Source organism: Nerophis lumbriciformis, linkage group LG05, assembly GCF_033978685.3.
Source record: "Nerophis lumbriciformis linkage group LG05, RoL_Nlum_v2.1, whole genome shotgun sequence".
NCBI classification, from domain to species: Eukaryota; Metazoa; Chordata; class Actinopteri; order Syngnathiformes; family Syngnathidae; genus Nerophis; species Nerophis lumbriciformis.
Window position 1 is genome coordinate 55,158,525 of NC_084552.2, and position 27,978 is coordinate 55,186,502.

Consider the following 27,978-nt stretch of genomic DNA (forward strand, 5'->3'; position numbering starts at 1 on the left):
AGGAAATGATCAGCATGCTCACATGCACGCAATTTAGTGGTTGCTAGGAGACTAGATCACTTCTTAGAACCGCAGTCGATCAGATTAAAGCAGACATGAACATTGATGACAAAGATAGGAGGAAGGCAGCGGTTTTGATGAGAGGTACAAGTAATGTTTATTCATGTAAAACTATAAAAGGAGGAGTCAGGATGAAGGCAGGCAGAAATGGACCTTTATTTCTTTTGGGCGATCAGTAAGAGCAGACTGTGGAGGTCAAACTGGACCAGATGACAAGCAATGTCACCAGTTCAAACCAGTCTCAAGCACACCAGTCCCAGTTTGATCAGCAAACGGGATCAAATATTTGATTCATGTTTGCCTACTTTGACAACAACGTTATTGTGGTGATCAGAAGGATCCAGTCAGATCCAACAATCCTTCCTTCCCTACTTCCCAGGAGCGGCGGGGTTGAGGGCGAGTTTGTTGAATCAGAGGAAAACGTAGCCGATTGGTCCAAAAAGAGAACCGCCCGCCTCACAAGTTTCCCGCTGGCTGCCGTCGCCGCCATCCAAGAGAGAAAAAACTAAAAGTCCTCAGGCATTAATCAGTTTGTAACACGCCAACTGTCAATCAGCCATCAGCGGCCAATCAGGTCACAGCAGCTGTTCTCCAGTTGCCAAAAGAACCAAAAAGAAAAGCCACAATGAAAACAACTCACCAGAACAAAACAAACAGGAAGTGGGAGGAGCTTCCAATCTTCTCAATTAACATTTTTTTTTACTTGTTCTTTGTCTTCATCCGTTTTGTCCGTGTGGGGGCCGCTCTTGTCAGTGCAATGCATCATGGGAACGACCGATCGCTAGGAAAAAAGGGTGTGTCACTACGAGTGTGTGCGTGTGTCCTGTTGTCATGGAAACATGCTGCGGGGTTAGCGCTCCAGCAGCTGGGGTGTTGGTGCCGTGTTGCATTGCGGGAACTTGCGTCTTTAGCTGGTGTCCATTGACTCCATGTTGGCCGAGCTGGAGTCCCTCTGGATGGAGTCAAAGATGGCGGCCAGCTCCTGATTGGACGAGATCTGCGACTGGAACTCGGACATGAGCGGCGACTTCTCGGCCTCGGGGATTGTCAATAGCGCCACGACAGCTCGCATTGCTGAGCGCTTCAGCTCGTCCTGCTTCTCAAACTCTTGCTTCACAGAGTTGGCCTTCACCTGAACACATGGCACAGCAACCAAACTCACAGATAAGAAAGATTAAAAGGATGTTTTCTATTGTAATACAAGCGCATCATCTAGACCGGGCTGTCCAAAGCTATTTTTTTAATGGCTAGTAGAACAATTGTTAGCATTCTAATATTGGCATTCTAGCTTTTTTGCTAATTTTGCAGATATAAGCAGTAGAAAATGGAAGGGATGGATGGACAGCTCAGCGTCAAATATTTTGTTACTTGACAATTGAAAACTGTCAGCATTCTAACTTTTTTTTTTAGCTGTGTGTGTATATAAATGCGCATACATACATATGCATACATACATATATATATATATGCATACGTACGTACGTACGTACATACATATGCATACGTACGTACATACATACATACATATATAAATAAATGATAAATGGGTTGTACTTGTATAGCGCTTTTCTACCTTCAAGGTACTCAAAGCGCTTTGACACTACTTCCACATTTACCCATTCACACACACATTCACACACTGATGGAGGGAGCTGCCATGCAAGGCGCTAACCAGCACCCATCAGGAGCAAGGGTGAAGTGTCTTGCTCAGGACACAACGAACATGACGAGGTTGGTACAAGGTGGGGATTGAACCAGGGACCCTCGGGTCGCGCACGGCCATTCTTCCACTGCGCCACGCCGTCCCTATATATATATATATATATATATATATATATATATATATATATACACACATACATATACATGCATATATGCATATACATATACATGCATATATGCATATACGTACATATATATATGCATATACATATGCCTATATATGCATATACATATATGCATATATATGTACATGCATATGCATGTACATATGTATACATATATATGCATATATACTGTACATATATATGCACATATATATACACACATATGTGTATATATACATGCATATAGATGCATATATACACATATGTATACTGTATATGTGCATATACATATATGCGTATGCATATATATGCATATACATACACATACATATACATATACATGCATATACATACGCATATACATACATATTTATACATACGCATATACATACATATATATATGCATATACATACATACATATATATGCATATACATGCACATATAGATACATATATATGCATATACATACATACATATATATATGCATATACATACATACATATATATGTGCATATACATACATACATACACATATATATGTGCATATACATACACATATATGCATTAGAGCTGAAACGATTCCTCGAGTAATTCGATTACAAAATATATTCAAGGAATTTTTGCTGCCTGGAGGCGTCATTAAGTTTAGTTGGTTTTTTTACGCCACTTTGCCTCGTTTAGTAGTCAAAGCTCACATTTCGCACGGACTGTTTAGGTATTGCACAGCGTCAGATCTTACGCCCCCTGCACTGCACAACACTGCTCCTTTAAATACGCTTGAGTTTAGTAAACTTTTTCGCCAACATAACACGCAATGGCAGACGCCGCAGAAAGCAGTGGACAAGAGCCGTAGCAAAACGAGGGAATTAAGAAGCGACAAAAGTTGTCTAAGGTGTTGGAACACTTCACACTAAAATCGAAGGAAAACGCAGTAGTATGCGAACATTGCAAAGTGGAGCTCGCATACCACAATAGCACAAGTTCGATGCTGCAGCGAGAAAGCATCCGATTGAGGGACGTCCAGAGGCGAGGTAAGTCATCTATTATCAAATGTAAACGCAAAAGTTATGTTAGTAAAATAAATGTTATTCATTATGATAACCAGGATGTGTTCTCTCACTCCCGCAAAGTCATCAAATTGCGCCAAAATGTGTTGAAAACTAACAATGCTATCCGAGCTGTCGTGTTCAATTAGCCTTTCATTAGTAACCACGCGGCTTCACGGTGGCAGAGGGGTTAGTGCATCTGCCTCACAATACGAAGGTCCTGAGTAGTCTTGGGTTCAATCCCGGGCTCGGGATCTTTCTGTGTGGAGTTTGCATGTCCTCCCCGTGACTGCGTGGGTTCCCTCCGGGTACTCCGGCTTCCTCCCACTTCCAAAGACATGCACCTGGGGATAAGTTGATTGGCAACACTAAATTGGCCCTAGTGTGTGAATGTGAGTGTGAATGTTGTCTGTCTATCTGTGTTGGCCCTGCGATGAGGTGGCGACTTGTCCAGGGTGTACCCCGCCTTCCGCCCGATTGTAGCTGAGATAGGCTCCAGCGCCCCCCGCGACCCCAAAAAGGGAATAAGCGGTAGAAAATGGATGGATGGATGGATAGTAACCACGCGAAAGTAGTCGTGCAAAGTTATTCGGGTTATTCAAGTCATTCAACCACATGCTACTTGGATAGCTTGCACTTGCACCCACTATAGTCTATAGCATAGGCGCCGATCCACATTTCTGCCAGTGGGTGCTCGGATGGGCGGTAAATCTGACGCTATTTTTTTTTTGTGATAGAGTGATTGGAGCACATACTTGTTTGTCACAAAAAAACATTCATGAAGTTTGGTTCTTTTATGAATTTATTATTGGTCTACTGAAAATGTGACCAAATCTGCTGGGTCAAAAGTATACATACAGCAATGTTAATATTTGGTTACATGTCCCTTGGTAAGTTTCACTGCAATAAGGCGCTTTTGGTAGCCATCCACAAGCTTCTGGCAAGCTTCTGGTTGAATTTTTGACCACTCCTCTTGACAAAATTGGTGCAGTTCAGTTAAAGTTGTTGGTTTTCTGACATGGACTTTTTCTTCAGCATTGTCCACATGTTCTCAATGGGGTTTAAGTCAGGACTTTGGGAAGGCCATTCTAAAACTTTAATTCTAGCCTGATTTAGCCATTCCTTTACCACTTTTGACATGTGTTTGGGGTCATTGTCCTATCATGGGCGCACCCAACTGCGCCCAAGACCCAACCTCCGGGCTGATGATTTTAGGTTGTCCTGAATAATTTGGAGGTAATCCTCCTTTTTCATTGTCCCATTTACTCTCTGTAAAGCACCAGTTCCATTGGCAGCAAAACAGGCCAAGAGCATAATACTACAAGCACCACGCTTGACGGTAGGTGTGGTGTTCCTGGGATTAAAGGCCTCTCCTCCTCCAAACATATTGCTGGGTATTGTGGCCAAACAGCTCAATTTTTGTTTCATCTGACCACAGAACTTTCCTCCAGAAGGTCTTATCTTTGTCCATGTGATCAGCAGCAAACTTTAGACGAGCCTTAAGGTGTCGCTTCTGGAGCAAAGGCTTCCTTCTTGCATGGTAGCCTCTCAGTCCAAGGCCATGCAAAACAGGCTTGACTGTGTACACTGACACCTGTGTTCCAGCAGCTTCCAATTCATTGCAGACCTGCTTTTTGGTGGTTCTCGGTTGACTCTTGATCATTCTGACCAATTTTCTCTCAGCTCTGCGTTTTCTTCCTGATCGTGGCAGTGACAAAACTGTGCCATGCAATTTATACTTACGAACAATTGTCTGCACAGTTGCTCTTGGGACCTTAAGCTGCTTTGAAATGGCTCCAAGTGACTTTCCTGACTTGTTTAAGTCAATTCAGATCTGTGCTGACTTCCTTTGACTTTCCCATTGTCGAGTTTGTAACCGAGTCTAATGACTGCATCACATGAGCCCTATTTAAATGGGCTCAGAGAAGTCAACAGGTGTTGTCAATCATAATCACTCACATTAAGTTAAGAGGCCATGCCATGAAGCTAATTTCATTTGATTGTAACTTTTCTACATCACCGACATTGATAATGTATGCTGCTGTATGTATACTTTTGACCCAGCAGATTTGGTCACATTTTCAGTGAATTTATTATTATTATTATTATTATTATTATTATTATTATTACACACACACACACACACACACACACACACACACACACACACACACACACACACACACACACACACACACACACACACACACACACACACACACACACACACACACACACACACACACACACACACACACACACACACACACACACACACACACACACACACACACACACACACACACACACACACACACACCGTATTTTCCGCACTATTAGCCGCACCTAAAAACCACAAATTTACTCAAAAGCTGACAGTGCGGCTTTTAACCCGGTGTGCTTTATATATGGATTAATATTACGATTCATTTTCATAAAGTTTCGATCTCGCAACTTCGGTAAACAGCCGCCATCTTTTTTCCCGGTAGAACAGGAAGCGCTTCTTCTTCTACGCAAGCAACCGCCAAGGTAAGCACCCGCCCCCATAGAACAGGAAGCGCTTCTTCTTCTACTGTAAGCAACCACCCGCCCGTGTAGAAGAAGAAAAAGCGCGCGGATATACCGTACGTTTCATTTCCTTTGTGTGTTTACATCTGTAAAGACCACAAAATGGCTCCTACTAAGCGTCAGGGATCCGGTTCATGAAAAGACGCAATCTCTCCATCCGCACACGGATTACTATTTCACAGCAACTGATATTCCTGTGAAACGCACTGTGGATACAACGGGAGCACGTACGGTGAATATTCGCACCACAGGGAATGAGAAGTCATCCTTCACTGTGGTTCTAGCTTGCCATGCTAATGGCCAGAAACTTCCACCCATGGTGATATTCAAAAGGAAGACCTTGCCAAAAGAGACCTTTCCAGCCGGCGTCATCATAAAAAGCTAACTCGAAGGGACGGATGAAGAAAAGATGAGCGAGTGGTTAAGGTAAGTTTAAGTTTACGCGAAGAGGCCGGGTGGCTTTTTTCACGCAGCTCTGTCCATGTTGATATACGTATGTTTGTGATTGCACATTTGCGTACATTTTGGGAGTGAACAGAGTTGTTAGAACGCTGGTTTTTAATATATTATTAAAGTTTGACTGACCTATCTGACTGTTTTTTTGACATTCCTTTAGCGCAGTTAGATGCGGCTTACAACACCGGGCGGCTTATAGGTGGACAAAGTTTTGAAATATGCCGTTCATTGAAGGCGCGGCTTTTAACCCAGGGCGCCTTATGGTGCGGAAAATACGGTATATTTGTACTTGATGTTTGTCTAGTACACGCCATAATTAATTGACTGTTGATTTGCAATCATGAAAATCAATAAAACTAACAAAAAAACAATATGTCAGCTTGTATGGAAGTGCATGTTTACACGGCATAAAACTTCAATTCAAAGAGATGCCAATGAGGTAGGTTCTCTGCTTGTATTTCAATTGCAATCTCCACAAGCATATTTTGAAGCAAGTGTGTACCTTGGTGGTGCATGTGGCTCTGAGGGGCTCCACCAGTCTGTCCAGCCTCTGCAGGACGGCGCTGGGACAGAGAGACGACAGTCTGGCCAGCATGAGAAAAGTGAGCATCTAGGAGACAGGGATGACATCAGTACAAGGTGGTCTGATGAGCTTCGGGGCTCTCTAAAGAAGTAAAGGCTGCACCTTGATGTCGTAGTGGTCCTTGAGGCCGTCCTCCACGTGGTTGAGGAAGGTGAAGATGTCGATGCGGTCCAGGCAGCTGTCAAGTAGAGTGTACATGCACTCGAATGCGGCCTTACGTAGGTCCAAGCCGTCATCCACCGTATGCTTGAACGGGCCCATCTCCACCTGAGCATACTCATGTTAATCTAACGACCCTCATATAATTATAATTATAATCATTATCATCATCATCATCATCATCACCTCGCGAATCAGCTCCTTGCGGACTTTGGTCTCGTTGTAGAGTTGTGGCAAAACAGAGTCCAGCAGCTCTCTGATCAGACTGGGCTTGTTGTGGGCCGCAGAGTTAAACGTTACCAAGGCCACCCGGCGTACGTTCAGGTCCGGATCCTCCAGCGTCTTCAGGAAATCACCTGACAGGAAGCGGCCAATCAGTCAATTCAGCTGCTAGCATGCAAAAGCACAACCTTGTCTCCATGACAACACGCACCTATGCAGTTCTTCAGCAGAGGGTCTATAGGCTGCGGCTGGTCTGAGATGGTGAACTTGACTGCTGTGACCACAGAACTTCTGGCGTACGACGAGCCTGCGCACACACACACACACACACACACACGCGCACGTACAAGTCAGTGAGCAGTCAAGATGGGGGGATCGGGGGTTTTGTGTTTACCTGACAACAGGTATCCTTTGAGGCGAGGCAGCAGCGTCTCAGGGTTGATGAGCGTCAGTTTGCCCAAACACTCGGCCACCACATTCCTGGTTCCCTCCTCCTGACACTCGCAGTGTTTGAGCAGCAACGTCCACACCGACTCCACGTACGGCTTCAGGCCAGACACCGACGCAGAACCTCAACACACACACCACAGCGTCAAAGTGCGCATACGCACAGATGTAAACTCACACACACGCACAGGTGGGCGCTCTCACTGATGATCTCTTTGAGCGAGTGCAGCAGAAGGTACTGTCGTTTAGACGATGAGATCTCCTGCAGGACAAACGGAAGATATTCTGGAAGGTTCCCCACAGCGATACTGCCTAGGGCGTACGACGCCGCCGACTTGACCTGAAACAGATGGGGAGGGGCAAAGTCAGCGGTGAGCTACACAGGAAAGACAGAGTAGACGTTACCTCTTCACTGGAGGACGAGAAGGCCTCCAGGATGACCGTCTTGAGCTCTGGTTGGCTACTGAGGTCCACGTGATGTCCCACCTCCCCCAATGAGAGCAGAGCCAAGAGCCTGATGGAGTCCGTGGAGCGACTGTTCTTCACATCCTAATGCACAGCAAACAACTGACGTGGGACCACACTGATGTGGGCGGGGCTTCAGGAAGAGTCGCTTACCTGGATGAACTGTCCGACTACGGCGGGCCCCTCGGCGGGACACGCCCGCGTGAGAGCGGCCACACATTTGGCAATGGAGCAGTATGCCTGCTTGTGCGGGAGCGCGGCACTCTGGGAGTAAACTGGACCGGTCAGCATCCTCAGCAGGTCCATGTAACCCAGACCCGGCGTGTCTGTGGACACCAGCGCCTGCCAGCACACACGTGCAATGTTAGGCATGCGTCTCCATGCATCGTGCTGACGACGCTCGTACCTGGTAGAAGTCCAACATGGCGGAGAGCGCGCCGCCCTGCAGCAAAGGTGATCGGACCAGCGTGATGAGCTGCTGCAGGATGTTGCCGCCGCTCAGCTGGCCCAGCAGCGAGGGGTGCGTCACGGCCAGCGTGGACAGGAAGCTGAGCGCCATCTGGGACACATGCATGTCGCTCTCTGAGATAAGAGGCGGCAGCTCGGCCAAGACGGCATCCACCATGACGGGCGTCACGGCGGAGCTGACAACACAAAGTCAAAGGGTTTAGCAGTGGGCGGTGGGCGTGGCTAAGCAGTGGGCAGTACCTGTAGTTCCTGAGTAGAATATCGAGAGCCGCTAGCGTGCACAATTTCAGCGCCCGCTGGTTCTTACGCAGAAAGGAGGCCAGGATGGGGATGGCGTCAGGGAGAACGGGTCTCAAGTCAATTTTGAGTGGTGAACCAGCGATTAGCGTCAGGGCTTAAAAAAATAACAACAAAAAACAAATAAAAAGTTTGTTCATTTGCATGTTAATGAATAATCATTGAGCCTCTTCACCTTTGACTGTGGTTAGCCGTGTGATTTCGTTCTTAAGACGCTCCAAAAATATCAAGAGTGTTCCGTGAAGTTCAGCAGGGAGGCGGTCACCTAGGCAACCAGACAAGAACAAACAGTCAATCAGGAAACGGTTTTCAAAAGATCAAGATGGGAGATAGGCGCTGCTTACCTAGGTTACAGATAATCTGACCCATGCAGGAGATGGCACGCTCTTTGACCTCCTGGTCGATGTCTGCAGCTTTAAGGCGTCTGATTGTACAGCTGAACAGGTCATTGATGTAGGGGGCGGGGTCAAAGCTGTCAGAACCCTCTGATTGGCTGTCTAGTGGTCTGATGACCTATCAAAGAGCAGAAAAAGTCCAGCGGTGACAAGACAGATGACAGGACGAGATGAATATGAGTGTCACCTTGACCAGCTGCTGAGTGACCAGAAGAGCCTCTGAAGTGATCTTATAGAAGGGGTCTCCCACGCACGCCACCACGGGCGGAACCAGGGCAGGGACGTGAGCATGGAAGGCGTGGGCGGGGTGCGTGACCATAATGACATGGAGGCACGCCAAGGCATCGATCTTCAGGTTGGAGCTGCTGGACTTGTCGTTGAGGGAGAAGATGATTCCTGGAAGACACCAGGTGTCACGTCACCGTTCCATGGCGTGACCATGCACGAGGTCATGTGACACGTACCCGGCACCAGCACAGGGATGTGCTGAGTGAGCGCTCCTGGGAGGACGTTGACCAGCTCAGTCAACATGTTGAAGCAACACTGGCGAGTTTTCACACTTTTCTCCTTCAGCTGCTTGTGCAGAGCTTTGACAATCATGGCCACCTGCAAGGGGCAACACGTCAACTTCTAATGACACTTTGAAGTGCATGTTGCAGTGAGGATTGCATACGGAATAATAAATGAGCCGCTTTGATGCAATAACAACGCTAAAATCAAATGAACATAAACTCTTAGCTTTGTGTTAGGGTTGCACAATATAGACAAAATAAATTATATAAATTTGGCTGACGATAAGAGTTTTTAAAACCATTGTCATATTGCGATAATTATTACTGATGACACATTTTAGCTGTTTCCCACAGTGACAAGCAAAATGTAGCATGTACTGTAACATCCCTCCACAGCGCAGCTTCTAAATCACTGATCTTTGCCTCCATGGCAGCTAATAAACTGTTTCTTACAGGTACCATCACTGGATGACTACAGGACAAGGAATAATTAAACATACTACATTACACATCATAGGATACACAAAAAGCATAGCTAACGGCTAAGCTAGAGCTCTTTAACATAAACAGGATCGCTACAAGTAGACAAACAATACCAAGCACAATATAGTATCAGAAAATGGTCGATACTGTTTATTAACTCTGCTTTTGTTTAGTTATTCGGCACCACTGACTTTATTGTACTTTTGGAACGTAAGGGAGTAAGGAAGTAATTTAAATATTAATACATAATTATACTCCACCATGCTGTGTTTTTAATACTGCACCATACTGTGTGTTTGTCAGATTACAGTTGTGATCAGAATTGAATCATTTCCTGATCGAGAAAATTTAAAGTATGAACATTGATAAGACCAATACAGCTCTTGTAACTACTTAATATTGGATCGATACCCACATTAGTAATATCGCCCAAACATAGTAAAGTATTCAAACAGAGAATGAGTGGTTATTATATTTAACAGAAGTGTAGATAGAACCATGATACAACATAAAGTAAGCTAAAATTACCAGTAGATTAGCAAGTAGATAAAAAATTGTTTCAACAAAATACTATAACCAGAAACCAGAAATGACGCAATATGTTTCCGCATGTCTGCATCCATATTAGGAGCCTTTATAACCGGTTGTAAAATGCTTTCATTATTTATTTGCCAAATATATATACATACATATATATATATATATATATATATATATATATATATATATATATATATATATATAAGTTACCTGAGGACAAAAGTTGCTAAATGTGTTGGAATGATGAGGAGATCATGTCATTTATTGAACACCAATGCTCTGCTGTTATTGTATCATTAATTTATTATGTCGTATTTAAACTATTGTGTTGAAGTCTGGGGAAATTGTTATAAATCCCATCTACAGACTTTAGTCACTCTGCAGAAAAAGGCCATTAGGATTGTATCCAAGGTTCACTACAGACATCATTCAAATCCACTATTCATGGAGTTAAAGCAACTTAAACTGCACGATGTGATCAACTTTAAAACTGCTCAAATTATGTTTAGGGCATCCCAAAACTCTCTACCATCCCATATACAGAACCTATTCCAGGATAGAGATGCTCATCATAGTTACAGTCTAAGAGGAAACAAAAAATTATATTTGCCTAAATTTAGAACAACTTTAAAATTAATGTGCATTTCAGTGCGTGGAGTCACTCTGTGGAACAATTTAGGGGACAAATTAAAAACGTGTTCTAAAATGATTCAATTCAAAACACTGTTTAAAAAAGAAGTACGAGGAGGAAAGAGAGTGATGCCCTCAGCACAAAGCGATGGGAGAGAGGTGTATGGTCAGAGAGTGTTTGGGCCTGTGTGTGTGTGTGTGTTTTGTCTCAACTTGTCTTGTCTCATACTAACAGTGGTACTATTGTATTGTTAGTGTACAGGAGTTTTTCTTGTATGGTATTGTTCTTGTATTATATTGTTTATGTTAAATGTGGAATGAGTGAGAGGGGTTGGGATATTTTAAGCATCTGCTTCATCCAACCCCTTTTCAAGCCTTGCACAAATGTCTCTGCCAAGATTTAAAAAAATGTGTTGTTGTACTGTGCAGGTTTGAAATAAATACTTAAATTCAATATATAGTTATTGTACGAAGCTGCAATACAAATTGCGATATAGGTTTTAGGCCATAAAGTCCATTCCTACTTTGTCTTATAGCTGACATTGCGAATTAGTGTAATATCTAATAATATATCTAATTAATATTCAATGATTTCTATTTTTACAATATGCAGCGAAAGAGAGACAGTAAAAAACGAGCTCCAAATCCCTGATTTAAGTTATTTCTTTTGACGCGAGCGAGGGTATAGGTCACCTGACTCTGCAGCATGGTGAGGGGCGTGTCCCCCTGCTCCATGGCATCTGGGTCAGTCAACCAGCTTTGGGCTGGTCTGGTCTGCTTGAGCAGTGACAGGTAGGCGTGGAAGACGTCTGCCTTGACGTTCTCTTCCCTCTCCTAGAAAACACACAAGTAAGAGGATGGGGAGTTGGGGGAGGGAGGATGAGGGAGGCTCTACCTTGAAGCGGCAGACGAGGGCGGGGGACACAGAGCGGTAAAACTCAGGCAGCATCTCATGACGTGTGGAGACGACAGCGTCCAGACACTTGGCCGCCGCCCGCCGAACCTTCCAGCTCATGTCATCGTCGTCGCTATACTCATCGTCGCTGCCTGGATAGAGGACAGACATGATCAGAAGTCCTCCAAAGGACAAGAAGACAAGACACCTACCTTGGTAGTCTTCATCATTCTGCTCGGCATCCATGGCATTGTCGTCCTCGTCCTCATCGTCAAAGTTGTAGTTGGGGTCGTAGGTCAAGTAGCGCAGGCAGATGGAGATGACGGTGGGAACGTGAGAGTAAACTTCTTTGGGACACCTGGAGAAGGACAGGACATGTCAAACCAGTTCTTACAGCTTTTAAAGTTGTTCCTACCTCCTGACAAAGGACTCGAAGGCCTGGATGCAGTATTCTCGCAGCTCGTCGTCGTCCACGTTGCAGAACTTTACCACCAGCGGGATGATCTTCTCCAGGTATTCACCTGAGGGGACAAACAAGCCTACTTGTGAGTCCATGTCAGGACAGGGAGAGGTTGGAACGTGAGGATGTGCGCTCGCACCAATTCTGTGTCCCGCCTGTCTGCTGATGGCGGCGGTGCACTGGATGTACGTCCTGGTGGTGGACATGTTGTCGTTGCGGCCCAGCTCGCTCAGCAGGTGCTCAATCAGGTCGATGAAGACAAGGTTCCCGCAGGACATGACCAGGTGTCCCAATGCCATGATGGTCCTCTGCATGAGCCCAGCAGCGTTATCGCGGCGAAACAAACAAAATGTTGATGGGAGCGGTTGGGACTTTACCTTCCTAACGGCTAGCCTGGGGGAGGTGAGCTGAGGGAGGAGGCAGCTGAGGATGGAAGGGTGGAAGTTGACCAGCAGACCCCCTTGTCTGAAAAGACCACCGCACATCACATTAAAGCTTTGACAATGCCTGTCGTCCATGTAAGCGCAGTTTCCTGCACATAGGGCTGCATATAGACGATAAACAATATGAATGATATGAATTTGACCAACAATTGAACTTTTAATACTATTTTTATTGTGATAATGCATGTTGACACATTTTAGCTGTCCTGAGAATTTGACAGCAACAAGCAAACAAACACGTCTCTTAACTCAATGTAGCGTCCTCGCTAACAAGCTGTGCCCACAGTGCAAAGCCACTAAGTCAGCAATCCTCACTTCCATTGCGGAAAATAAACTAAGTTTCTTGCAAGTACCATCCCTGGAGGACTAGCTAAACATGCTGCACTACACACAGTCCGGGAATATGCTAATCGCAAGCTACAGCTCTTGAATGTAAACAAAGATGGTACCAAGTATAGTTAGTATCAGTATATGGTCAATGCTAGTAAATAGATCGATTTTTTTTATTAACACAAAAACTTTTGTCGTTTTTGTTATTGTTTACAAACTAATGAAATCAGTCCGCTGACACAGGTGGAGTTTACAGGCAAATACCAAATGATTTAAATCAAAGCCATTAGTAAATCATTTTAATATAAAATTGATATTGTTACCCCGGATTTCCACTGGATGTGTAACGACTGCTGCACAGTGAGCATCAAACGGCACAGGGGATTTGTAGATGGATGTTGGGCACAGTTCTGTTATTGTGAAGAAGGAATGTGCGGCTGTTCTGAGCTTGATAGGTTTTGCGGCAGCATGAGGCGCGAAAAAAAAGCGCAAGCGTGGCTACGGCTGTCCTGTTTGTACAGTCATCTTACATTAACTATGTTGTTCACAACAACACAAGCAGAGGAGATGTGTTGTAGGTGTATGGATTGTTCTTAATAGCCTTAGCATCATAGTTTAGTCTGTGTTTAAAGTGGCCGTCTCGACATTGTTTACTTCAGCACGGGGCGGTTTGTGTTTCGGGGTTGAATAGGTTAGTAATGTAAAGTAATGTCGGACACATTACTTTCCCTCACAATGACATCATTTCGGTCACATTTATGTCCATAATCTGCGTTTAACAGCGAATTTAATTTTATTGGCAAATTCTACGATTTTGTCCGCGGTTACGTGAACGCGGAAATTATATGCTTTATTTTTTGGTGAGTTTAGTGATAATGGACTAGGCATAAGTGCGTTGTTTCAAAAGAAATAAAGCAACGATGGTGAGAATCAAACATTTTAGTAGACGTGCTTTTTTCCCCAACTCATTCGCTCCTAATCTGTTTCACCATCACAAGCTCATGAATTTGCATGCGCGTTGCGCGTCCCATTAATCGTTTTTGTCAATTATAATATTTTTATCATCATGAAAAGCTATTATCAAAAGTAAAATCAAAATTTGTATAATTATCCAGCCCTAACGGCTGCTGAACACCAACACAGCAGAACGTCTCAAGCTTTGCCATCCATCAATACCCACCCGCGGGCGTCAATGATGGCACTGACTTGACTCGTGAAAAAGATGACAGTTTTGCCTTGCAGAACGACAACATTTTTTCCCATTTGTAGCAAGCAACAACAACATTAACAACATCCCTGGTGATCAGTTTTGCACACACACCATTCAACTCCCACTAACCACTCCTCATTTATCAGCTGGTAATTGACAGAAGCCCCCAAATAGCTGTCCAGGATATGCTTGTAATATGATTATTTGATTTAGGACCTCAGAAATCAGCAATTCCTCATTGATTTGTGTTAACCAGGTAAAATATGTCTGAAAACCTTTCAAAGGTGACTTCAGGTCCATCCCAGCCCTTTAGGACGTTTCAAAGTGTAAATTACAATCCGGCTTAAACACAGAGTATTTTTTTTAAAGTAAACTTTGTGGTTGTGCAAGTCAAGACGTCCTGTCCCACACAAGCAGATTTTTGCTTAATGGATCCATCATGGTGCGGCGACCAGCAAAAAAGAAGCTCTTCGTATATTTTGCACAGGAATGCAGTACGGCGCCGGAATGGCAGCACTGTGCGCCAGGATTTGCCAGCGGTAGAAACTGACATATTGACTCCTATACAATAGAAACAGAAAGAGTCCGCCGTGGTGGCACCAATATTTTAACAGAAGACTATATATAACCATGTTACAACAGAAGGTAAGCAGATATTATCATCAGGGTTTCCCCTTCATGTAATTGAAATTAAAGTAATATAATATATTGTAGCCCCCAAAAGAAATCACACAAAGTCTGACGCTATTTTTAACTTTCATTACCAATTCTATGACAACAAACAGCGGTACAATTGCGACAGGTTTCCCACAAAAACACTTTTGTCTCCGTGAATTTTTGCTTTCCCCGACACACAACAACACTTTGTTACTCTCCGCCAATCACATTTCAGGTACGGACAGTGTGTTTGTAAACAAGGGTAAAACTGACAGCAAATCCAAACTACACAAACAGTACACATCATTACAGTATGAATTGATATATATAGTCTATTATTTGCGCACTATTGATAAGGTTAAGGATGCATTTCATTATTTAACCTTGCGTCTAGCTGCCATGTTTGTTGCTGTCGCACACGCCGTTTACAAATAGCGCTTTTCCCCGTCTTTATCAAAATATAACAGGATTTCCCCTTAATGTAATTGAATGTGGTGCGCCGCCACAGCGTTTTTATGACAAACACCTTGAAAATAAGGGCTTTTTTAAACTTGAAAACATAGTAAATAAATATAATATATTGTTGCCTTCACAAAGTCACACAAAAAACACATTCGTCTCCTTGAATCTTCGTTTCCCTGCCGGACACACAACAACACTTCCTCATTCTCCGCCAATTACCTCTCAGGCACGGACGGTGTGTTTGTAAAGATGGGGAAAACTGACATCAAATCCAAACCACACGAACATAAAACATTAACATTAGCTGGTGAGGTGGTTCGGGCATCTGGTCAGGATGCCACCCGAACGCCTCCCTAGGGAGGTGTTTAGGGCACGTCCGACCGGTAGGAGGCCGCAGGGAAGACCCAGGACACGTTGGGAAGACTATGTCTCCCGGCTGGCCTGGGAACGCCTCGGGGTCCCACAGGAAGAGCTGGACGAAGTGGCTGGGGAGAGGGAAGTCTGGGCTTCCCTGCTTAGGCTGCTGCCCCCGCGACCCGACCTCGGATAAGCGGAGGAAGATGGATGGATGGATGGATATATATAGCATATTATTTAAGCACTATTGACAAGTGATGTACCGAAAACTTGACCACCGAAAAAAAGACTGATCACAGAAAACCGCGCTGCCAAAACCGGATTTAAACAAGATGCACGCCATTGTCTGGAGTGTTGTCAGCATGTCTGCGACGTGGATGTGATTTATATATATATATATATATATATATATATACTGCAGATAAACCCACGTAGACAGCCATCTACAAAATGTGCAAATATTAAGACAGTGGCATGTTTTAAAAATAGAATGTCCAACAGAGCAACAGCGCAAAGCAAGTGTGACGTCATGCTCGCTTCAGCCTCTTTAGTCAGGAACATCGAGGGACAGAAGTAGACTCTCTAAACACGAGTACATTTTATAATAACACCAAAAGAAATGCTAGATTTTTTTCTAGTTTTAATTTTTTTTAAAAGTCATTAAAAGTCTGTAAACACTTGAAAAAATTTCAACAAAGTACCTTATACGAAAAGCAGCAACAACTGAAAATATAGCAAAACGATAAAAAAATATGTTAATACTAATTAATAAAAACAAGTTTGTTTTAAATGTATGTATACATTTTTGGGACCTTTTTAAATAAAATCACATCATAGCAAATTGATGTCATAGTGACCACGCCCCCACCACCACAGGTATCTTGGCAGTTTAGGGGAAACCCTAAACAGTAAAATAGCAAATAGATTATTGTTTTGACAAAATAATACAACTGGAAATTACGCGATATGTTACTGTATACGCCAGCAGCAAAATTAGGAGTCTTTGTACCCCGTTTTGAAATGGTTTATCATCGTTTACATACCAAATAATATATTGTGATGAATAATATCGTTATTGCAGGAGGCAATTTATTTGGCGCTAAAAGAATGTTACGCAATATCGCCTATTCCTACCTGCACAGCATGTCAGCCATAATGTCCAGCGCCTCCAGCTGTACCGAGACGTCTTCTTGTTTGGCGATGGCGCTGGTCAGACGACCCGTTATCTTCTTGCAAACGCTGGCGGCCAAGGCGGAGCCTGAAACAATTGGAGGAGTCATGCGAAAGCCACCTTGACCATGATGCGAGGACTAGAAGGTGATATCTAACCGCTGGAGGCGGGCGGCAGCTCTCCAATGACAGTTTTGAGGCCGATGGACGAGATGTCCCTTAGCTGCTCTTTGTCTGACAGCATGTTGGTGCAGAGTGTGTCCACGATAGTCTCCACTTGGTACTCCTTCACCTTGCTTACCAGCGGGCCCAAGCTAACAACACACATTTAAAAACCGTCATAAATCAATCATGATCACACAATGTTGTCTGGGTTTACCATTTGACGGCCAGGTTCTGAACTTCTCCATTCTTGTCCTCCAACAGTTTAAGAATCATCCTCACCACCTGTCAATCACACTCATCATTATCATCATAATTATTTTGTATACAGCAGCATACTGATATGCAGAGGTGGGGAGAGTACCCAAAAATGTACCGTAAATTGAGAATAATAAGGCTCGAGTAAAAGTAGTCATCAAAATAATTACTTGAGTAAGTAAGTAATGCGTGAAAAAACGACTCAATATTGAGTAACTTTAGATTTTTAGTAGCTATTTTTAAAAGGTTCTTGTAGTCATTTTGTGTGCGTGCGTGCGTGTGTGTGTGTAAAACATAAAAATCATATGCAATTTACTGCAACATGTTTTCTCTAGTTGGAGGAGTAATTCTTGTAGGCTGAAATGTGAACATTTTTACTGACACAGATGACAGCACATGATATAAATGTTATTTTTAAGTAATTATTAAAGATTTTTTTGCTGCCTGGTCTGTCACTATTTACAGTCAGTACGTGTTTATGTACTAAATTTGTCTGATTTGTCAAATAATTCAGTTTCTTTAATTTTCACACATACATGTGAAGGTTTAGTTTGCATGCTCTTATCTCTAATGTGACTGTTGCCCATACAGTGTGCCTCTCGTACACCAGGGGGAGAGTGTGGTCATTTCAGTTTGTTAGTTATGTGGTAACGTAAATACAGTAGAAGAAAATAGTGCTACATGCTAATAAGCTAGAGCTAGTAACTTTCAAGCTCCGGATCTAACAGATAAGTACAAATTTCCACTGACATTTGGAATTGTTGGTAATGTTTTAATGTGTTTAAATGACACTTGTGGTTGTTCAGATCATCAGAGACATAAACAAAGTTCACTGTCAGTTCACTGTTTTAGGAGATGTCTGTTTACCAGTGGTCTCAAACAGCCGGGATGTGCTGGTGTCATGTCGCGTAATTAAAGTGTCTTCTTTGGGAACATTCTGACACTTATTAAACCAGTCGGTTTCTATTTTATCAATAATTTAAAAATACTGACCTATTTCAGCTTCTCTATCTTTAATTTGTGCTTGTTTGGCATATAAACAGTCCCTCACCACCGGCTTGTTATTCGCCCGGTAGAATGTCAGGCTGCATTTGATTAGCGGGATGGAGTGAAGCGTCACTTGTGTTTAAGTTAAATTGGTCAAACAGAGTCATGTGACTGCAAGGCTCCGTTTGATTGGAGAAATGGAATCAAACGTCACTAATGCTTACATTGGATTGGAGAAAGAATCATGTGACAGTGCCTGCCGGAAGAAGGCTCGCTGACAAATACGTCTTTGCAAGACTTAATAGATTTAAAATCCATCCATCCATCCATTTTCTACCGCTTAATCCCTTCGGGTCGCGGGGGGCGCTGGAGCCTATCTCAGCTACAATCGGGCGGAAGGCGGGGTACACCCTGGACAAGTCGCCACCTCATCGCAGATGAGGTGGCGACTTAAAATAATTGGCGATTTAAAATAATTGTGATATAAATAAATTATTGATCGGAATGAAACTCAATGTAACAGAGTAAAAGTTTCTTTGTCACAAAAATATTAAAGTAAAATAAAGTAAAAGTACGTTACATTAAAACTACTCTGACAAGTACAATTTATCCAAAAAGTTACTTAAGTTAAATGCAACAGAGTAAATGTAGCGTTTTACTTACCACCTCTGCTGATGTGCGTAAACTTACCTTTCGCTCGCTGTCGTCGTCCAGTTTGATGGAGTCTTTTTGGAGTTCTGTCATCAGGTCGTTAGTGGCCATGAATCTGCGCACACACGTTTATAAACATGTCAGTACAATGTTTTTGTCCATTAATACTTTAAATCACAACTGCTTCACATACATAAATACATCATAACCTAACACAGTTCTCAAACTTTGGTACACGAGCTCCATCTAGTAGTACACCAAATACTTCAGTATATATGTATCCATCCATCCATTTTCTACCGCTTATTCCCTATGTGGAATTAAATTATGGAACGGATTAAGCAAAGCATTCAAACAATGTACTAATATGATCCACTTCAAGAAACTCTTCAAACTTTAAGTGTTTACAAAGTACAAAGAAGAAGAACCATGATAAACATTCTGAATTTATTTCATCCATCCATTCATTCATTCTCAAAATAATCTTACTCATCTAATCATATGAAATGTAACTTACTTCACCGAGTATTACTTATTTATTTATTTTTATTGTGATTACTTATGCAGTATATTGTGAATAAATTGAGAACAGGAAGTGAACAAACGTTTTAGCAACTGTTATGTAAAAGAAAAGGGGTAGGACTAAATAAGCTCTGCTTTTTCCTACTCCTTTTCGAACATGTTGAAAAGAGAAACTGGAAATTGTGATGTATCATGTTGTATGCTTGCATGTTCGAAATAAACTCAAACTCAAATAATCACTTAACTAAATATTCAAACAATGAATCGAAGTTAATTTATATAGCCCTCAATTACAAGTGTCTCAAAGGGCTGCACAAGCCACAACGACATCCCCACCCCAGATCCCACACCAGGGCAAGAAAAAAGCCAACCCAATGGACAACAAGAAACCGCAGATGTTACTGCAACACAGTGTCACTGTCCAGACTGTGTGTAATGTTACAGTGGCTACAAATATTAAATATGCTTGTTTAATAAAACCAACTAGTTCAAATCAAATCAACTTTATTTATAAAGCACATTTAAAATTTACCACAGGGGTAGCCAAAGTGCTGTACAATAGGCAGGTTAAAAGACAACACAAGAAAAACCAGCAAACACAACACAAACAGAGCACGATAAAAAATGAATAAATAAATAAAACATAGAAACAGGTTCACAGCAAGTGTATTATGGGACGCCATAGCAGGATGGAGATCACAGAGTGTTAAAGGCCATGGAATAAAAGTGTGTTTTTAAGAGCGATTTAAAAGCAGGAAGAGAGGAGGCCTGTCTAACAGAGCTTTAATGAATACTTAGGCCTAGGGCTGGGCGATATATCGATATATGCGATATATCGCGGGTTTGTCTCTATGCGATATACAAAATGACTATATCGTGATAGAGAGTATACGTTCTCACGCAGTTGCTTGTAGCTGCGGACATTACACTACAAGCTCTTCCCACTCTGTCTTGTCTGTCCTTCTCACAGACAGACAAGCGCACCTTCTTACATACGTATACGCCTTCCACGAGCAGAGAGGAAGCAGCATGGCTAACGTTAGCTGTAATGCTAGCGGAGCGGTGCGAGCGCTAATAAAAAAGAAAGAAGGTGCGAATCTGGTAACAAATGGAGGAATAATTCATTCCTAAGAAAAACAGCAAGGGGTCCATCGTCTGGCGGTGGTTTGGCTTCAAGTGGGAATATGTCGAACAGACAACCGTAGTTTGTCAAGTGTGGGGCAAAAGCGTTGCTATAAAAAGTAGCATTATAAATAAATGATAAATGAGTTATACTTGTATAGCGCTTTTCTACCTTCAAGGTACTCAAAGCGCTTTGACAGTATTTCCACATTCACACACACATACACACACATTCACACACTGATGGCGGGAGCTGCCATGCAAGGTGCTAAACAGCACCCATCAGGAGCAAGAGTGAAGTGTCTTGCCCAAGGACACAACGGACTTGACTAGGATGTTAGAAGGTGGGGATTGAACCCCAGTAACCAGCAACCCTCCGATTGCTGACACAGCCACTCTACCAACTTCGCCACGCCGCCCATTCCATTACTGCTGTAACAAACAGTTCAGGGTGTCCCAAGTTACCAGAGTGTGTTAGGTAAGGAGGAAGAGTTTTGTCCCTCCAGAGTTGTTGCCGTAAGGCTGTGACGTAGGGTGTGTGTGGTTGTGGAAGGAGGTGTGTGATGTTGACATTAAAGAAGCGGTGGCTACCGATCCTGCTCTAATGTCTCTCGTTTATTATTTTATTAGATAAGTACACTGTATAGGCGAACCCAGGACACTCGGCTACACTGCTAATATGTAGCATCATTTGAAAAGTCACCCGCTAGACAAGGAAGAGGGCTTACTCCGCACGTCAATATCTCCATTCGGTGCCACACGTCCACACCATCAAAATGCCGAGGCAAACATTTCCAGATCAACACCGTATGAAAAAAAGTGATTTTTTTAGTTGTGATTTCCTTCTCTGCATGAAAGTTTAAAAGAAACATATATTAATGCAGTATGAAGAAGAATGTTTTAATGTAGACACATAGAATCATCATACTGCTGTGATTATATGCATCAAGTGTTCATTCAAGGCTAAGGCAAAATATCGAGATATATATTGTGTATCGCGATATGGCCTTAAAGGCCTACTGAAACCCACTACTACCGACCACGCAGTCTGATAGTTTATATGTCAATGATGAAATCTTAACATTGCAACAAATGCCAATACGACCGGGTTAGCTTACTAAAGTGCAATTTTAAATTTTGCGCGAAATATCCTGCTGAAAATGTCTCGGTATGATGACGCCGGCGCGTGACGTCACGGATTGTAGAGGACATTTTGGGACAGCATGGTGGCCAGCTATTAAGTCGTCTGTTTTCATCGCAAAATTCCACAGTATTCTGGACATCTGTGTTGGTGAATCTTTTTCAATTTGTTCAATGAACAATGGAGACAGCAAAGAAGAAAGCTGTAGGTGGGAAGCGGTGTATTGCGGGCGGCTGCAGCAACACAAACACAGCCGGTGTTTCATTGTTTACATTCCCGGAAGATGACAGTCAAGCTTTACCATTGGCCTGTGGAGAACTGCAGCTGCTGCTTCCAAACATTTGATTGCTTGCCCACCCGTACGTGCGTGCCGCTATGTGCATGTCACGTACTCAACTTTGGGGAAATATATGTGCTGTATGAACTTTGGGGAGGTGAACGGTACTTTGGGCTGTGGGATTGAGTGTGTTGTGCAGGTGTTTGAGTTGTATTGGCGGGTTATATGGACGGGAGGGGGGAGGTGTTTGTCATGCGGGATTAATTTGTGGCATATTAAATATAAACTTGGTTGTGTTGTGGCTAATAGAGTATATATGCTGTATGAACTTTGGGGAGGTGAACGGTACTTTGGGCTGTGGGATTGAGTGTGTTGTGCAGGTGAATTAGTTGTATTGGCGGGTTATATGGACGGGAGGGGGGAGGTGTTTGTCGTGCGGGATTAATTTGTGGCATATTAAATATAAACCTGGTTGTGTTGTGGCTAATAGAGTATATATATGTCTTGTGTTTATTTACTGTTTTAGTCATTCCCAGCTGAATATCAGGTCCCACCCGCCTCTCACAGCATCTTCCCTATGTGAATCGCTCCCACTGCCCTCTAGTCCTTCACTCTCACTTTCCTCATCCACAAATCTTTCATCCTCGCTCAAATTAATGGGGAAATCGTCGCTTTCTCGGTCCAAATCGCTCTCGCTGCTGGTGGCCATGATTGTAAACAATGTGCAGAAGTGAGGAGCTCCACAACCTGTGACGTCACGCTACTCGTCTGTTACTTCCGGTACAGGCAAGACTTTTTTATCAGCGACCAAAAGTTGCGAACTTTATCGTCGATGTTCTCTACGAAATCCTTTCAGCAAAAATATGGCAATATCGCGAAACGATCAAGTATGACACATAGAATGGACCTGCTATCCCCGTTTGAATAAGAAAATCGCATTTCAGTAGGCCTTTAAAATATTGCGATATTAAAAAAAGGCCAAATCGCCCAGCCCTACTTAGGCCTACTACGCTACTTTAATTCAGTATTGGTCATTACGGTGGTACCTGGAGAGTATTTTCTAAGGTGGAATTGATTGATTGATTGAGACTTTTATTAGTAGGTTGCACAGTGAAGTACATATTCCGTACAATTGACCACTAAATGGTAACACCTGAATAAGTTTTTCAACTTGTTTAAGTCGGGGTCCACTTAAATTGATTCAACTTGGTGACGACTTGGAGAACCCCTGACCTGTCATATCACGGCCCTCATTGACTGTGAACAACTTGAGTACCGTATTTTCCGCACTATAAGGCGCACCTAAAAACCACAAATTTTCTCAAAAGCTGACAGTGCGCCTTATAACCCGGTGCGCTTTATATATGGATTAATATTAAGATTCATTTTCATAAAGTTTCGATCTCGCAACTTCGGTAAACAGCCGCCATCTTTTTTCCCGGTAGAACAGGAAGCGCTTCTTCTTCTACGCAAGCAACCGCCAAGGTAAGCACCCGCCCCCATAGAACAGGAAGCGCTTCTTCTTCTACTATAAGCTACCACCCGCCCCCGGAAGAAAAAGAAGCGCGCGGATATTTCGTTTCATTTCCTTTGTGTGTTTACATCTGTAAAGACCAGACTACAAAATGCACGTACGGTGAATATTCGCACCACAGGGAATGAGAAGTCGTCCTTCACTGTGGTTCTAGCTTGCCATGCTAATGGCCAGAAACTTCCTCCCATGGTGATATTCAAAAGGAAGACCTTGCCAAAAGAGACCTTTCCAGCCGGCGTCATCATAAAAGCTAACTCGAAGGGATGGATGGATGAAGAAAAGATGAGCGAGTGGTTAAGGGAAGTTTACGCGAAGAGGCCGGGTGGCTTTTTTCACACAGCTCCGTCCATGTTGATATACGACTCTATGCGCGCCCACATCACAGATGGTGTCAAAAAACAAGTGAAGCACACAAATACAACACTCGCCGTCATTCCGGGTGGATTAACCAAAGAACTCCAACCGCTGGATATTGGTGTCAACAGGGCATTCAAATCACGACTGCGAACGGCGTGGGAACAATGGATGACCGAAGGCGAACACACCTTCACTAAAACAGGCAGACAGCGCCGGACGACATACGCCAACATTTGCCAGTGGATCGTAAATGCCTGGGCAGATATTTCGGTCACAACTGTGGTCCGAGCTTTCCGGAAGGCAGGATTCACAGAACTACTGGACAACAACAGCGACACTGACTCCGATGACTTCGACGAGACGGAACCGGCCATTTTGGATCCCACGCTTGCGCAACTTTTCAATTCGGACACCGAAGACGAAGAATTCGAAGGATTTACGAATGAAGAATAACTTCAGAAGGTGAGCGCTATGTTTATTTTGTGTGTTGTGACATTAACGTTCGAGCAACATTATGTTGCTATTGCTCTACACCATTTTGAATTTTACTATGTTTGTGATTGCACATTTGCGTACATTTTGGGACAGAGTTGTTAGAACGCTGGTTTTCAATATATTATTAAAGTTTGACTGAACTATCTGACTGTTTTTTTGACATTCCCTTTAGCGCAGCGTAGGCGCGGCTTATAATCCGGGGCGGCTTATTGGTGGACAAAGTTATGAAATATGCAATTCATTGAAGGTGCGGCTAATAATCCGGTGCGCCTTATAGTGCGGAAAATACGGTAAGAAAATCGCATTTCAGTAGGCCTTTAAAATATTTCGATATTAAAAAAAGGCCAAATCGCCCAGCCCTACTTAGGCCTACTACGCTACTTTAATTCAGTATTGGTCATTACGGTGGTACCTGGAGAGTATTTTCTAAGGTGGAATTGATTGATTGATTGAGACTTTTATTAGTACGTTGCACAGTGAAGTACATATTCCGTACAATTGACCACTAAATGGTAACACCTGAATAAGTTTTTCAACTTGTTTAAGTCGGGATCCACTTAAATTGATTCAACTTGGTGACGACTTGGAGAACCCCTGACCTGTCATATCACGGCCCTCATTGACTGTGAACAACTTGAGTATGTACCGTATTTTCCGCACTATAAGGCGCACCTAAAAACCACAAATTTTCTCAAAAGCTGACAGTGCGCCTTATAACCCGGTGCGCTTTATATATGGATAAATATTAAGATTCATTTTCATAAAGTTTCGGTCTCGCAACTTCGGTAAACAGCCGCCATCTTTTTTCCCCGTAGAAGAAGCGCGCGGTGCATGCTGGGATATGTGACGTTTCATTTCCATTTGTGTGTTTATGTAAAGACCCCAAAATGGCTCCTATTAAGTGTGTTGTCTGTCTAATTATAAATAATGCAGACGAGGCGTGTTAACTGAGTTCTCAACGTTTACTCACAGCGTGCTCATAACCACATTCTAACTGCCAGCATACAACAACGCTTCTCAGGGCTACCGCGCATGCTCGTCACTATCGTTGCATGCTGGGTAGTGTAGTTGTTATATTTGCTAGCTCATAACATCACATTAAGAGACACGCTTACGCGCTTAATTCACTACTCGCCGTCATTCCGGGTGGATTGACAAAAGACCTCCAGCCGCTAGATATTGGTGTCAACAGGGCATTCCAAGCTAGACCGCAACTACGGTAAACAGCCGCCATCTTTTTTCCCCGTAGAAGAAGCGCGCGGTGCATGCTGGGATATGTGACGTTTCATTTCCATTTGTGTGTTTATGTAAAGACCCCAAAATGGCTCCTATTAAGTGTGTTGTCTGTCTAATTATAAATAATGCAGACGAGGCGTGTTAACTGAGTTCTCAACGTTTACTCACAGCGTGCTCATAACCACATTCTAACTGCCAGCACATACAACAACGCTTCTCAGGGCTACCGCGCATGCTCGTCACTATCGTTGCATGCTGGGTAGTGTAGTTGTTATATTTGCTAGCTCATAACATCACATTAAGAGACACGCTTACGCGCTTAATTCAATACTCGCCGTCATTCCGGGTGGATTGACAAAAGACCTCCAGCCGCTGGATATTGGTGTCAACAGGGCATTCGAAGCTAGACTGCTAACTGCGTGGGAACAATGGATGACCGAAGGCGAACACACCTTCACTAAGACAGGGAGACAGCGAGATCCATTTTGGATCCCACATTCGCCCAACTTTTCAATTCGGACAACGAAGGAGAATAATTCGAGGGATTTATGAATGAAGAATAACTTCAGAAAGTGAGCGTTATGTTTATTTTGTGTGTTGTGACATTAACGTTCGAGCAACATTATGTTGCTATTGCTCTGCACTATTTTGAATTTTACTATGTTTGTGATTGCACATTTGCGTACATTTTGGGACAGAGTTGTTAGAACGCTGGTTTTTAATATATTATTAAAGTTTGACTGACCTATCTGACTGTTTTTTTGACATTCCCTTTAGCGCAGCGTAGGCGCGGCTTATAGTCCGGGGCGGCTTATAGGTGGACAAAGTTTTGAAATATGCCATTCATTGAAGGTGCGGCTAATAACCCGGGGCGGCTTATAGTGCGGAAAATACGGTATGTCAATGACATCAACATCTCAAAGAAGCAGATTGTGTAATTATTTTCAGTTTCAAAATGACAGCGCAAATAGCCCGAGTTACAGAAGGAGGGACTTGTTGGACCATTTTAATGCACTTAGTTACATCATCATCATACACTGCATAGAGGTACTGTAACAACATCGGTATTCACTACACAAAGTATTGAACACCGAGGCTGTTTGACACAATTGTTGTTGTTTACCTGGGACAGTTTAGATCGCTTTTGTGTCGTCATTGTGAGCTCCAAAGCATGACAGCGACACTTTGAACGCTGCTTTTCCTCCCATGTCAACAAACATGCCAGAGCTGAGCTAGCTCGTCCCCGCTAATCGTCTTTTTTCTTATGGCGGCCGAGTGCAAAGTGACATAAATGTCAGCTCGCTACTTTAGGAGCAGACTTGGCTCCCCGGGACAGACGTGCACCACTAATATCACACGCACGCGTCTACTGGCAGCAAGCTAGCTTGCAGCATGACAATTTCGGAAATGCAACCGCTAGTGAAGCAGCTAGCACGGCAGCTAACTGCTTAAGGAGCAGCGGGCTACTCACTAAAATGACGTCGGCCATCGACCCGACACTAAATATAAATATGTACACGTACGCTCGCCAAACAGCGTGGAAAAAAAGGAGTTTATGCAGCTGCTGGGCTGGCTAACGACGCGACGACGATCAGACAGGTGGCAGGCTAACAGCTAGCGTGCTAGCCCGGGCCCTTACACAGCAGCGGCTGGTCGTCGCCCGAGCACACAACCACTAAAACATGGCTCCTCTGTAGCGAAGACGACAATTAGAATCGAACATTACCTGAAATCCTTGTCACTGGAGGTCATTTTCTCCAGCAGGTTGGAGATGTGGTACGAGGCGCTCGCCATGTCGGTGCTGTTAGCCGTTAGCCTCCTGCTAGCTGACTGCGCTGACTTGTGTTCCGGCGGCTGACTGACTGTTCCGCGTCCGTCTTCCGTCTGTCCTTCTGCCTAGAGCTCCCGAACTGTGCGAGGTTCTGCTTGTGTGCTTCCTGCTGCTGCTGCCAGCTTTCCTCTACAGAGACTGTGTCATGCCGGGCCGCGGAGTTTAGTGTGTTTGAATGGAGCTCCCGTCTGGCCGCAAAGGGGCGGGGCTAGCGGAACTGGACGCGGCGGGGTCAGAGGTCACCCCCCCCCCAGCTGGATTTT

At 43.5% G+C, this 27,978-nt stretch overlaps 1 protein-coding gene across 1 annotated transcript; it reads right to left on the minus strand.

Annotated features, from left to right (window-relative positions):
• Window positions 1–192: 192 nt before the first annotated feature.
• Window positions 193–27,909, minus strand: cand1 (cullin-associated and neddylation-dissociated 1). Its single transcript, XM_061959744.1, has 26 exons — window positions 27,611–27,909; window positions 19,240–19,315; window positions 17,522–17,589; window positions 17,302–17,456; window positions 17,107–17,230; window positions 12,891–12,978; window positions 12,653–12,821; window positions 12,469–12,574; window positions 12,266–12,411; window positions 12,054–12,205; window positions 11,852–11,992; window positions 9,458–9,599; window positions 9,181–9,389; window positions 8,943–9,111; window positions 8,774–8,863; window positions 8,542–8,695; window positions 8,240–8,477; window positions 7,987–8,175; window positions 7,774–7,917; window positions 7,573–7,708; window positions 7,316–7,492; window positions 7,133–7,228; window positions 6,886–7,055; window positions 6,643–6,807; window positions 6,460–6,567; window positions 193–1,192 (listed from the first exon to the last, which is right to left on the minus strand). The coding sequence occupies exons 1-26, from the start codon at window positions 27,676–27,678 to the stop codon at window positions 968–970; spliced, it is 3,705 nt and encodes a 1,234-aa protein (XP_061815728.1). The 5' UTR covers window positions 27,679–27,909; the 3' UTR covers window positions 193–967.
• Window positions 27,910–27,978: the final 69 nt, after the last annotated feature.

Excerpts from the sequence above, each read along its gene's own strand:
- cand1 (XM_061959744.1), bottom strand. The coding sequence starts at position 27,678 with ATGGCGAGCGCCTCGTACCACATCTCCAACCTGCTGGAGAAAATGACC. Across the intron at positions 12,979-17,106 it reads ATGGCTGACATGCTGTGCAG|ACAAGGGGGTCTGCTGGTCA; the intron begins GTAGGAATAGGC and ends TGGTCTTTTCAG. Across the intron at positions 12,206-12,265 it reads GAATGATGAAGACTACCAAG|GCAGCGACGATGAGTATAGC; the intron begins GTAGGTGTCTTG and ends TCCTCTATCCAG.